Genomic DNA, 14,361 nt, shown 5'->3' on the forward strand with positions numbered 1-14,361 from the left:
CTGGCACCCCTTCTCTGCTGCTCCCTGCTCTATCTCCCAGCAGCTGCCAATGCTCTTCTCTCTCCTTTGCTGCCCTGACCACTGTTACCTCTGACTTCTGCCGTGCTCCCTCACCTTTACTCAGGCCACTTGTCATTCCTGCAGTGTCTGTGCTGCCCTGCGGGAGCCGCCTTCCCTGCTGCTTCCTACTGTGCCCGTACAGCACTGAAACTTCTTTGATTTTCAAGTGCTCTACTTCTCAGCCTGCTTGGCTGCCAGAGTACTTTCCAAGTACTGTTGCACAGTGGACTTCAGCACTGTCTATGGCACAGTTTTTCATCAGCTACTATCAGCAACTGGTAAAGGAGACCATGCTCAAAACTGTTCCCTAAGGAGAAAGGAGGCTGGTCAAAGAGCTGAGATGTGGAGCCCAAGTCCAGTTGCAGATGGGACACTCCAGGATTAGATGCATACCAACAAGTGAAGACTGGCATGGAGGCAGAATTTTACCTCCTGCTTAAGTCAGCAGGAATATGACAGTAAGACACTACTATTAGGGTACCTAAATGAATGTAAGTACGAAGGTTCACCTGCTGCTTTGGAAATTTGGATCAAGATCTTCAAGAAATAAGCTGAAGCAGAGAACTAGAGATGTCAAAAAGTAGACCTAAGGATTTATTTGTTATATTAATAGAAAATGAGCAAGAAAATAATTCATGCTGATCTGAAAACCACAATCCTTAGGATTATTTCTGCCTGTTGCCTTTAAACCACAAGGAAATGAGTAAAAATTGGAATTGGGGTCCCTTGATTTTAGAGAAATCGTGGGATTTGTCTGTATATGACCGCTGCACACCAACAGGAACCTGTGATATTGGCATATAAACATTTGCACAGAGGAAAGCATTAACAGTGATGACTGCACCGTACACTCAGCAAGGCTATTCCCAAGGTGAAGTCGATTCCATCTTGGAACAAGCAACACAAACAGCATACGTGGACTCACTGCAGAAGCTGCCCCTTGGCGTCACATTTAGTATCCCTGAGTGGAATCAACATGGGAAATCATAAAACATAAATTTTTAGAAGATCATATCTTAAAACACTTTCCCCCACTATCCCCCAACCCAGCTTTCAAGCAGACAATCAACATTACTAAAGTTATAATCTGAAGAAAATTCCCCAAGGACCAATATATCTCACCATAGTAGAGTGATAAATGCAAAAAATGCGATTTATCTCCACAGGCCTCAAAAAAACCATGAAAAACAATGGATACTCATCATGTCAATCCCTGAATCCAAACTACTTCTTTTGAACTATGTGCCCTCTGTACCATAGTGAACTCACACTGACAATTCCTGCATGAAAGAAAACCATGGTTAATAACAACAAAATGTCTCCTAAACCATTTATTCTCTGATCATTCAGCCTTTTTCCTCAATGGTATCCTACAAAAGACACTGGAAAGACTAAGCCAGGATTAAAGTTAACAACTTCATGGGACACCAAAAATTGTTGATTCTAACAGCAACGCTAATTTTATGACACATTACAATTTACATCACACATGAATTGCTAATCTCAGTTTCTCATGAGATAATTACCTGTGCATTTCTTCCATCCTGTGTTCAGTAGAGCTGAAGATCTTATTACCTCTCCTCTTACTAACTTCCCCTCTGCTCCTTTCATCTCAAAATACCTGACTGATTAATATAATGAAACTGAACTAAAAAAAAATTGCTTCTGATCTTTGCTTATCTGGCAGCTTGCTAGCTACGTCTCTCCTGTTTTTCCTCCTTGATATTTTCTGATTTTTTCCTATTATGTGTACTGATAACAGACACTGCCTTTCTCCACTGATATTCCCTCGGAGTGTTATGACACTTTCCCATTTACCAAAAAACCTGCCCAAACAGCCTTCACTCTGAAAATATCAAGCCCTGTTACAGATATGTTTCTAGTTCTGACTCAGAGATGCCTTTCTGAATAGTTATATGGCTTTCCTTCTGGCATTACCCAAGCTCTCAATTTCTTCAAAGAAATATTTGCGCTTAGCAAACAGTAAGAAAACTTATCTGGCCGAACATCAGTCACTATTTCTAAAAAGAAAGGAAACATTGCTAATTGAGATTTTTCTAAAATGAAAGTGAACTATAAGATGGACAAGATTCAGGAAAATGTTGTTCAGCTGAGGCAGTTATGTATTGCCCAATTGAATCAGAAATGACAATTTTTATGGTTACTTCTCTCTGATACTTCCCAGATAGTGAACTGGTCTTTGGCAAGTCCCATTGCAATGATGTTGTATATTATTTCCTTCTTCCCTTCATGCATGGAGATCAAAAACCTCTTAACTTTACTTCTCTGCATCCCAATTCAGTAACTTTAGGCTGTAATAGCTTGGGAACGGTTAACCAGTATCTCAGGACTGTGCTCAATATAATTTTGTCTACAGACTTTCTGTGTGTAGTATCACATGAATTAAAATATATGGACCTATCACTTCATGCATTTTAGGAAGTAATAAATAAGCCAGTACACAATGCTCTGAGGCAATGTGTAGCTCTACCATCTCCTGCCAAATGCTGTTCCCTTCCTTGGACTTGCAGAAATAGCAGGTGTTGTTCTGCTTCCACTGCATGCAGACCTTGATTCATACCTGAGAGCTGTTCTTTGTAAGCACATACCTAAATGTCACATCCAGGGCAGAATTTCTACACCCTTCTTCTTTCACCAAAATGCATTCAGAGAAAATTCAAGACAGGATCAAGGAAAGCATTTTAAAACTCGTATACCTCATTTTGTGCAGCTAGGGGTTATCTGTGGCCCAGAGGACACATGAGACCTGCCACCTCAGTACTACTATGCACAAAGAAACTATTTACTCCATATGTGTCTGTCACCATGGAAAAAGCTCAGGGAACATACGGAAAGGATTTTTTTCAGGTTCAAAGGAAAAGCAGGCCCCCACATCTCTTCCTCCTACTCAGATACAAACCAGGATCTTGCTCTGCTAGCCAGTACAGAGATAATGTTCAGTATTGATGTATGGAAACTGCTGACACAATGTAAACATTTGGGAAAAGCAAAATATTTGCCAAGAACTTAAAAGGCTGGGTGCTTAAAGCAGCTCTCCTCCTTAAAGCTGGCTTTCCTTAGCCAGGGAACACGTACCTAGCTATCAGTCCCACTGCGGGCTCCCAAGAGATTGACCCTACAGTACATTGTACCTACATCCCATCCAGCAGTACCCCATTGCCTTCTTCTCCTTTGGCTGTGCCACTGCAATGAGAGTTTCTTGAAGAAATTGAGATGTTTCTGGAAGAGTGAAACAGTTCCTATCACTCAGGAGCCAATGTTTTGCTGTGCCTGAGGCACCTGCTGTGTGGCTGGTGCCACCATCGGCCTCTTTGATGTTGGGAGGCAGACGGATTCTGACTTGGCCATATGGCTCTGATGGCCAAGAGCCCGCTACATCATCGCAATGCACCACTGCAAATTTGAAGATTTTGGCGCTGATCATGGGCAGAAACACACAAATTCAGCCCACCCAGCCTTGTTTCCCATCCGAGAGCAGGTAACACGAGAGCAGTGTTGAGTATAGTGGTGGGGGGAAAGATGAAGTGCACAAATAATGTGAGATGAGGATGCCCAAGCTGTCTGGCGATGGAACCCAGCTTTCGCAGGGCGCCGCCTCAACAGCCCTGTGTGACGGCGCCGCGGCAGCAGCATGAGGCACACAGAGGCACACAGAGGCCCGGCGGCCCTTACCTTCTCGTTCTTCCTCTCCTCGGCTTTGCCGGCAGGCCCGGGCGCGGCAGGGCCGCCCAGGGTTCCGCTGCCCACGTCCCCGTTGAGGTGCGCGGCGCTGACGTTGGGCGGGGTGATGGCAGCGGCGGCGGAGGTGAGCGGGATGAGGGGCCGCACTGCCGGGGCGGGCGGCTGGTGGCCGTGCTGCGGGGACACGGCGGGGTGAGGCCGAATGGCCGCGGCGGGCAGGCGGGAGGGCGAGCTGGGCGTCCGCAGAGGCGACACCGTGGCCGTGGGTCGCTCCGGGGCCGGCACTGCCGGGTGCGCTGCGGGAGGAGCACAGAGCACGGTTACATCGCCCTCACACTGCCTCGATGGGCCCTTCAGCGGCCATGGCTCGCTTGGGCAGAGCACGGTGTCAACGACACCGTGGGTTCGGTCCCCTCAGGGGATTATTCACTTGAAGGGCTGGCATCGATGATCCTTGTGGGTCCCTTCCAACTCAGAATGTTGTGTGATTCTGTCTGTGAAGGTGCCAAGGGCCCGATGGGGATATAAACTCTGAGCCTTTGCCCAGGATATATCACCCTGCAAGGGTTTTTGGCTAATTCCCCTCCTGGCTGCAAAGCCTTGCCCGAAGTCACCAAAATTGGCTTGTTTCCCCCAGTGATGCCACTGGGGAGTGACATTCACAATCCCTGCCCGTGCCTGGAAATAAATTCCTAACCTGCTGCCTTTTAAAAATACATTAATTCGTTCCAGCTGAGCTGTTTTCTGCACCCACCCCCCCCCCAGGCCCTCCTGTTAAGGTGATCGGTTCTGGAGCAATGCAGCACGGGACCTAAGGGGTTAGCCCAGCTGATCCACGCTGACCCTGCAGACAGCAATTACAAAAGAAGGTGCCTTGTTTCAGCCCTAACAAAATGATCAACTGCATCACTGTGCTGCACAGGATAAATTAAGCAGGAATTCACCAGGGGATTTCTGAGCTCAGCCTCCTCTCTGCCAGCAAAGTCCCTAAGGGACTATGCAGTGCCGTTTTAGTCTGGCTGCTCCTGCTAAGCAAATCCTGCCTGCAAGCAGTGGGAACCGGGAATTAGAGCTCGCCCATTTAAGGGTGACTGTGACACACTGATGAGGTCAGCTCCCCAGGGATTCCACAGTGTGTTACATGCTTCAGGATGCAAAAAATGTGACAAAGCTCTGGGTCTGTTTCCACAATGATGTTGTCTATGACTTCCAGCTTGGTTGATTGCTTAGGTGTTACCTAAATACAGCTCCACTTCAAGTATGTGCAGCCTAAAAGCCGAGTCCATACTCAGACATTCTCTCACATAAATGATTCAATAATAGGACTGGCTGGAAAGTGCCCATTTAATAAATGATTTCAAGGTTTCATAATCTTGTTTAGTTCTGTCTCAGTGCAAAATTTGAACTTCTGAACATTTTTCTGAGCACAACATGCTCACTCACCCCATAACAGACTCTATTTTGGTCAGGTTATTTACCTGGGATGTGAAAACATAGAATGTGATCATCACACTGTTCTCTTATGTGGAGAACAGCTCTGGAAAGCCATCAGTTCCCTTTACATGAGCCAGTATAGCTTCATGGTTGGTCCAGTTTAACTACATCCATTCCTGACAAAAAACTTTGAGTCCAGCAAATCAGCTTTTCTTTGACCAAGTTGCATTTTACTGGAAAATTTCTGACTGACTTTGATCTGTCATTTTCTGACAAATTCATCTGAAGGACAAACTTTTATGCAGCTGGAGTTCATTCAATCTCTAACTAAACAACAATGCTAGAACAACTCAAACCACTAGTTTCTATTCCTATGGTTATCACTGGCACCCATTGCAGGGATTAGATTGATAGAGTGCCATTAATTGTGCTCACTACACCAGCTGAGCACTCCTGCCAGGAGGGAATTTCATCTCCCAGCCTTCTGCCCTATTATCTGATGTGATACTAAACATGATGGGCCAGTCAAAGTTTTTATGATTCTCCCTTAGAGAAGCTCCTCTATAACATCTTATTCTTACTAATATTTATAGCAAATCAGCTACACTATCTTTAGCTGGTCTGTAACTTGATATCATTTTACCATGTACAATGAGGAAGGCCCTAAAAGTTGTTATTACAGATGCATTCAAGACTCTTCTTACTATTAGTTATTATCATCCCCTCCCAGGACTACCAAAAACATGCTCTAAAAGTGCAGTTCACTTCCAGAAAGCCAGGCAAGGTACTCACTAGTTATCTGGAAATTATTCCCTCCTGATTTCCCCATTTGGAACCTGAGTGATAAGCAATTTTGCTAGGAGAAATCTGATTTTTTTAGGATGGTTAAACTTGTTGGATCTACATTTTGAACTACTGTTTGTAGGGAGCAATGACTTTCCTAAATTTAGAGAGAAAGCATACTAATGGAATTTCTCTGCGTGTACCTGGATACAGAACACTGATTAGATAATCATATTAGGTACATCACCTCTTTCATGTAGGACCTAGTGTTTCCAGACACAAAGGAAACATAAAACATGAGAAACAGTAAAAGAAATGGCCTGTGAAAAATCAACTCTGAGCAGAGTTCTCACACTTTATTCTGTAGTTTCATCTGCTTACTGTTACAATGTATGCCTTTGCTCTGGGATCTCTGGATCTGGACTGTGCTGCATCAAACATGCTATTAATTAGCAATGCTCACTGAAGGCTATTTTTGTTCTACACCACTCATATTTCGTTTTGGGTGTATTCCTACATTAGTGGCCTTGTAGAAAATTGATTTGTTACTCATGTATATAGCAAGCCAACAGAAACGTGATTTGAATACTGTGCCAGCTTGCCTCTCTTGTAAAGTTTTTCCAAAAGTCAGTGCATTGACCTGTCCTGCACGGGCTCTGGTCCACAGCATGCTGGTGAGGACAGCTATTATGGAGATAATTACTGATAATCATGAAAACTTCCTTTATTTATCCTGGCAAAGATTTATTTAATTAAAACAACAATCTCGTGAACCTTCTAGAAAGGTTGGAAAACTCTCTGCTTGGGAGGTTTTGGAACAGCTCTGTGGTCCCTGGATCACCCTGCCTGCCAATGCTTTGGCACTTTAGAGATGTCAGAGTGACCTAGAGGAGCAATCTTAAATCAGGGAAGCTGCTGGAGGTGTGGAAAGAGGGTGTGGTGCATGCCCGGCCTGTGGGGTAGAGCAATCTGTCACCTTGGTTTCAGGGGAGTCACCTGCCTGTTGACATGGGCACAGGAAGCACCAGGAGCACCTGAACCTTTCCTAAGCACTGCACCCAAAAGGGGACATTTTTCCCTTTGTGCTGTGGGAGCAGGGGACCTTTTGGAAGGGTGTGACTTGAGAGGAAAATTCTTCAGCATTTTCTGAAGTAGAGAAAAAGAGGATAAAAGGATTATTCCCCAGTGTGACATGGATGCCTTGTAAAGCCCTGCACTGTTTGTTGAGCAGAGGAGTCTCCACTGTTTCAGACTGAGATTCTCAAGTATTTGATTATGTTTTCTTCCCTTTGGTCTGGACTGTGTAGGAAGTGAGATTAGATGGTCAGCATTGTGCCTTCTGGCTTCAAAAGGTATGAATTCATGACTTACTCTGCAGGGTATTTCTCATTTGTGTTTGCTCTGTTTTGTATCTAAGACCTCAGTTTTGAACAGTCACAGTCATTACTGATCTTTGTAAATACAATGGCTCACATCCCTATAAAATATCAGAAACAAAATGTTTTAAATTTTGCTGTATAAAGTTCCACCACAGGATTTGCTTTTACTTTATTCAACATCAGAAGCTGTTTAACATCAGGGAAAGGGGAATAAATTGTACTCTAGAAAATTGTGCTGTACATCAGAAACGGAACCTAGAAAGAACAGAGGCCCCCTGGTGCAAGAAGCTCTTATTCTCACTTCAAAAAGGTGGCAGCAGTTTTCAGATCTTTTGCTTTACCACTAACACAGGGTCCTATTCTGCCTAATAAATACCTTTCATCCCTGAAGCCCGATGAAATGCTTCTTAATTTCAAGGCATGTATGACTTGCTCTGCAATAAGGGCAGTATTTTTTATCAGCAAGCCGACTGGACTCAGAACTGTTAATCTCCTTAGTATACAGAGTTCTTTGCTTTCACTCAGATAAATTGTATAAATATTTGTAAACACTACAATCTATTTCAGCTGTAGCAACAGAATGATCTGATAAACACAACGTGGTTCCCAGAGATCAATAGAAACCCATAAATATTACAAGCAAAGCAAACATACTCTATCACCAATGCCCCAACTCCACCCTGCCTGGGCTACAGCGAGGAGGAAAGCAGTGGGGACGGGCACACTCTGGAGGGTTGCCCTGGAGGGGTACCCCAGCAATGGTGCCAGGCAGGAGGCTGGGTGAGCACTTACCCATCTGCATGGTGCTGCGGGGCTGGCTGCCCGCTGGCTGGGCCGAGTACCGCAGGCAGGTGCTGAGCTGCGGAGAGGCCGCCTGCAGCTGCCCGTGCGTCGGGGGAGCGGTGATGGGAACAACCGGCCTGACAGCCATGGTGGCATTGCTGTGACCAGCCACAATGGGGTGGATGGCTCCTGGGGCTACTTTTGTTGTTGGAGCTCCTACAGCTCCGCTGTTCCTGGGCTGCCCAGCTCCCACTGGCACCCTGCATGGAGACAGAGAAGTGCAGTGTAAGCATGCTGCAGAGACCCCAATACCCCACACAGTGCTGACAAGTACTTCCAGTTACTTAGGGGGTTTAATGTAATACCCTATCAGTTGTTAAAGTAAACTGAGGTATTGATATCTCGGGATCTTGTGGTGGGCGCCGTGACCCTGAGAAATGTTAAAAGTCTCTTTTCCCAGCCCGAACGCTTGAAGAATGAGTTGGAGCTCTTCATTTCTCGGTCTCAAGGGTGTTTATTGCATTTTATCTATAAAAAATTTTCTCCTGCCCTGCCAAGGTCTGTCCAGCAGGACAGTTCCAGGCACACTGCCTGCCCCCGGGGTGGTGTTATGTCTTTATACTAAAAACTATGTATACAATGTTTACAATAACTTTCCAATACCTATCACCTATGTCAGACAGTGAGCTTCTACTCTAGACCAATCTGTAAGCGCCAGCATCATAGCAGAAGATGGAGGCCAAGAAGAAGAAGGAGAAAGGCTGGACACACCCAGATCCCTCCATCTTGCCTCCTGAACCCCCATTCTAGAAACCCCAAAATCTACTTTTCCACTCTGTGATAACTTCACTATTATTCTACTTAAACTGTTGTGGCTTGCTGGTCTTCATATAAGGTTGGTAATTTGCTCCACAGGTCATAATCAAAACCACAGGTGTTTTGGGCTCCGTGCCAGGGCTTCTGAGCCCCCTGGCAGGGGTCTTGGCTGTCCTGGACAGCCAGAGGGATGTCCTGGGTTCCCACATTGATATATACTTATCTTTATAGGACCCATTTATAAGCAAGCTGGGGGACATTTTCACCCCTTTATTCTACAGGAAGAAGTGCAGGCTAAAAATAGAAAAGATAATTTTTCTCATAATGTCTTTTATTACCCTATATTTCTGTCTGAATAGTTTCTAGTAAAACCACAAATCTTAATTCAGAGGAAATGGGTATCTCCCAGATGTCATTTTGTGTGCCAGAGGCTATTTCACATGGAGTGATAATTAAAACAGACTCAGAGATCTTTTCTTTGGACCAAACCTGCATACAGCCCTACAGGGAGAAACAAAGATGGATAACACAATCTGTGTGTGGCTGCGTGAGAAGCTGCAGACTTGACTGGGCTTGGCTTGGCTGAACACTCACTTTATTGATGTAACCAGCCCTAGCTTAGACTTGCTAAGAGGATGCAACAGGGACAGGAATGCAGCTGACCTGAATGAAAAAGAAGTCCAAAGAGTTGTTGACACCTCTCTCACTCCTCACTTTAAACTGCATGCCTAATTTCACCTGAGTAGCCAAGTCCGTTCAGAGGGGAGGGACAAGGCTTTTTTTCTTATGAATTGAGTTCAGACTACAGCATGTTTTGATCCTGTTACCACTGAGATAAAAACTCTGACTAGGACAGAAGGACACTCAGGAAGACAGAAAGACATCAGTGGACAAACTCAGCTGCTGCTGAGCAGCTCTTTCTCTGTGTTTCTTACTCAAGTTCCTGAATAATTTCCTTCCTCAGCTGTAGATGCCATGAAACAGATGGATCATTTTGTGCTGTTTTCTTCTCCTGGGCTACTTCTTGAGCCAAGGTCCTCTTCCAGGAAAGGACAGCACAGGGGATATGAGGCACAACAAAGTAAAATGGAGGAAATGGAAATGAGGTAGTGCAAGGGTTTAGCAAGAGAGGAGAGAATAACAGAAAAAGTGTTAAGAGTCATCTATGGAGTATAGAACTGGGAGAAACTCTGGGTCCCCAAGACTGCATGGGAAGACAGAGAGAAGAGCAGAAAGGAGTATGTTGAACAGTCTGGTCTGGTTCAGAGGACATGGGTGACAGAAGAAATAACCCTAGGAAAAGTGTGGAAAACCAAAAGAGTGGAATTCTGATGGAAAAAGACCAAATCACAGGCTGGAGGGTATGGTCCAAAAGGGCAAAAATAGCTATGCCTTCTGCCCAAACCTCCCTCCTCCTAAAGTCGCAAGAGGAAAGACATCACTGTTGTGTCATTGACTTGACTCATCTCATGGTGCAAGGTTTGCCTGGATTACATTTTACTAAATAAATCTGATTTTTTTATTTTCTTCAATTTTTTTTATAAGTCTCCAGGTTGGGATAAGCTGGGAATCCCACCAGATGGAAATCTTGACTGTCTGTCATCTGCTGTGAAGAGCTGGCAGGGTGGCAGGAAGGTTCAGCTGGAGCTGGCTTGGCCATCTGCACTAGATTCAGTTTGCCAGAAAAGCACATCTAACAGTCCACTGAGAGCTGTGTTCAGGCAACATGCACACCAACAAGTACAGAAACTATCTGTGACTCCAACAGAGATGGGTAGATGTTGGATGTGGCAAATATTCTCTGCTGCCCCATGCCTGTGTGCCCATCTAAAGAGTTTTGTTCTTTTTCTGTAATGCTCCACTCACACACATGTTTTGGCAGCAAATAAATCTAGTTCAGTGTTATTAAATTCACAACTTCTTTTCCTTGGGTTTTGTAGGGTGTGGCAGAAAAACATGTATGAATCTAATCCTCTGCTTTTCTGTCAAAGGGGAACAATGCATGTTGAATGTAGTGGAAATAGGAGATTTTGTTGATATCAGATTTTTATTGCTGTTCTCACTGAGGGTGATTTATACAGGAATTTAATTAGCCCACAGGATCATAAATATAATCATAATGCTGCTTTCAGGTTTTGTGGAAAACACTTTTGCCCTTTAGCACTTCTCTGTCTTGTTCTAGCTGTGACATGCTGCATTCAATAAAGTCTTGCTGATTCAGATAACCGACCCTTCAGCACAAACCTCCTCACTAATTAAGAGCTGAAGAGGCAAGGAGCAAAGCCAGCCAAGGGACCCTATAAAATAAGGTAAATACCTTTAGGTTGATGAGCAGTGAAGAACCAGTGAATTAATACTTGGGGTTTCCTTACTGAAATGCAATATTAGGACTTTCATCAGGCTTAGTTATTGCCTTCTGATCTGTTAACTTTTGGTGTTACTCAGAACACATGCAGCAGACTTGACGTAAACTTTAGATGCAACAAAGCTGGATCAATTTTTCAAGATCAACCATGTCTGAGTTGTGAGGTGCCCTTTTCTGGAGAGGAGTCAGAGATGGTGGAGACAGTGTGCATGTGGGAGGAGAGACTGAGAGCACATGAGAAGGAATGACTTTAGTTTGCAAATCCACAGTTGCTCTAAAGGAGATACAGGCATACATATGCCAGCAAGGAACATGTAGGGCAAACAGTCTGGGACACAGAGATGGACTTTCTTCTCAGCTTCTCAGCTTTGACTTGGTATTGTCCAATACTGAATTCTGACAAATGGCATTCCTCCCTCAAAAATGCCTTTTTTCCTTTTCTCATCTGCTGCAGCTGAGGGAGGGGTAGGTAAAATCAGACAATTTACTTAACTCTCCTACCACTTTAGAATTTTAACTGTTCAAACATTAGACCAGATCCAAACTATCCCAGATCTCTGCTTTAAGAAGAACAAAATTGACATGATGAGCTACTGAAAAGCAAGACACAAGCATTTTTATTTTGTTACGTGTCCAGTAGTTTTATAACAATAAAATCATTAGCCAACAGATTCTTTACAATAGTAAAACCTGGGCCTATCAGAGGTTATAAATGCCATCATCTAATACAACTAGTGTAATCTCCTGAGGACATGGATGACTCAAATGCTACAACCAGCAAGTCTCATTACTGAAGTCCACAGTGCAGAGAATTTCTGGAAGGGGAATGTGATTTAAAAGCAGAGCTACATTGTTTTCAGTGCCACCCAGAATGCCCCAGTAGAGCCCGGTGGTCCTCACCTTGAAACGGGTGTCACATAGTTGCCTGGGAAGACCCCGGACATGCCACTCCTCAGAGATGTGCCCTTGAACCAGCCGTCCTGGCACTTCTCAATGACCCGGTACATCTCCCCTTTGCGCAGCTCCAGCTCGTCGTTCTTCTGAGGCTTGTAGGCATACAGGGCTAGGTAGCTGTGGGGAGAGGTCACACAGGGAGAGAGCACACAGATGACATCAACCACCACCTGTCCTGCTCCAACTCCAGCCCCACAGAGCAGAAAGCACTGTTCAGAAGTTGTAGTTAAAAAGGGACATCACTACAGGCTGCTTCACAAACAAGGAAGGGCAGAGACTGGATTCTAAGACAATAAGGGAATAACTAATCAGAGTAAAAGGTAATTTGGAAGTTGATGAGACTTGCTTCTCACTCAGAGCATAACCAAAGCGAAACAGTGCCACAAAGCAGCACCGAAGTTAAGGATGTAGCAACAGTTTCAGAAAAACATGACAATTACAGTGACAGCCAGAGTAACAAGGGCTCGAGTAAGAGGGCTTTGCAAATCCTGACATCTGGAAGAAATATACATTCATACGCTTCAGGGTGGGATCCACCTCTGTTTTGGAGTTTAAGAAGAAAATAAATAGGTAGGCTATTTCAAAATAGGTAGGCTATTTCAAAAGCTTTTCTTGCAGCTTTCTCAATGCTATTTATGCTGGCCAAGTTTAGAAACAATGCACCAAACTGTTCTGATCTGGTATGGTAATTCTTGTACTATGCTGATAAAACAAAAAGTGAGAAAGGGTCACATTCTGCAGGGGTATTTTTATTTAAGTAAGTGAAGTGGTAGAATTTGGTTTTGGATGTTTTGCAAGTATACTAATAAATCTTTAATACAGGATCCAATATGTAGAACTTTAATTTATTTAATTACAGCTTTTATTTATTCCCTTTGTTTAGAGTCTTCCTATTTATCTCTCTTTTGTTCTTCTGTTACTACTTCAGGGATATGTCTAGTGTTGTGAAATGACTACAGCTTAAAATCCCTACAGAGACTCTCTCTGTTTAGAGAGATTCTTGTTGAAAATTAAGAATGATTGCTCGCACTTTGGGAAATAATGGAAAGTCAGGATAGAATAGCAAGAGTGCACACACAGAACAACACTTTCTTTGTAAATACCAGATTTTTTTTGTATTACTGCTTTTCTCCAGATACAAAAAGGGATTTCTGGTAATTCTTGATCAAGGTTGTGCCTTCCTGAGTTTTTTTTATTTATTTGTGATTTACAGGCAGTGAACATAGACTAAGAGAAATGGAAAAACAGAGAAAGTGCATTTACACTACAAAGTGCAGCAGAATGCTCTTAGACTCAGGGGTGGGTGAGAAGAGGCTTGCTGCCCACCTTATAGCAGTGAACCAGAGAAAAAAACAAAACTATAGCAGTTGTAATTGTACATTTTCAGCCAATAAAAATGATACATGACTTTTTACTTCTGCTCTCCAGGAAATATAATTGAGGAATAAATCCTGTTATTTTTCTTGATTCTACTTCTTTATTGTACCATATATTTCCTTTTTTTTTTTCTGAAGGTAGTAAATAAACAGCAGTAATGAGCAGAATATGAACTATTTGGTAACAGCTCCTTGGGGAATCTTAGGCTGATGTGCCTGTCTCTGTTTACCACATGGATCATGTACAAAGACCTAATCAGAAACTATATTTCATTAGTCAACAGATGGGAGAAACCACCCTGCACATCCTTTTTTTAGCCTATATAATCGGGTGGTCTTGAGCAGGTCTGTAGCTGTTCATCTGACAGAAAACATGCGGCTGCATATGATCAGAAGGACATAAAAATGCGTCACCCTGACAAGAAATAAGGTTGCATGCTTCAGTGCTAATCCTTCAGCACTGTGCTCTGCAAGGACATAACAGAAAGTGCCAGACTGCACTCACTCGAGGGAGCAGAAAGTGTGACTTTGACTGTCCCTCTTGAAATTGCTGCTTACACAGGGTTCAGATTCAGAAGCTATGGGTAAAGCAGGGGGTCAGGGATAGAGCATTTTAGATAGACTCACTTAGCCTTTTCCCTCCAGGGGCTACATGTAATAATGTAACTTACAGGTGGAGATTCTAGAAGCAGGTGCAAGGAAAATTACC

The 14,361-nt window shown here is 43.8% G+C and overlaps 1 protein-coding gene across 1 annotated transcript in view; it reads right to left on the bottom strand.

The window, feature by feature from the left end:
• SH3RF3 (SH3 domain containing ring finger 3) overlaps positions 1-14,361 on the bottom strand; it is a 248,050-nt gene that overhangs the window by 31,470 nt on the left and 202,219 nt on the right. Inside the window, exons 6-8 of the mRNA XM_030957484.1 lie at positions 12,223-12,393; positions 8,151-8,401; positions 3,754-4,058 (exon numbers count right to left, since the gene is read on the bottom strand). Of these exons, the coding sequence (XP_030813344.1) occupies positions 3,754-4,058; positions 8,151-8,401; positions 12,223-12,393 (727 nt within the window). The remainder of the gene's footprint in view (positions 1-3,753; positions 4,059-8,150; positions 8,402-12,222; positions 12,394-14,361) is intronic.

The sequence above is a fragment of the Camarhynchus parvulus genome, chromosome 1, assembly GCF_901933205.1.
Source record: "Camarhynchus parvulus chromosome 1, STF_HiC, whole genome shotgun sequence".
Lineage (NCBI taxonomy): Eukaryota > Metazoa > Chordata > Aves > Passeriformes > Thraupidae > Camarhynchus > Camarhynchus parvulus.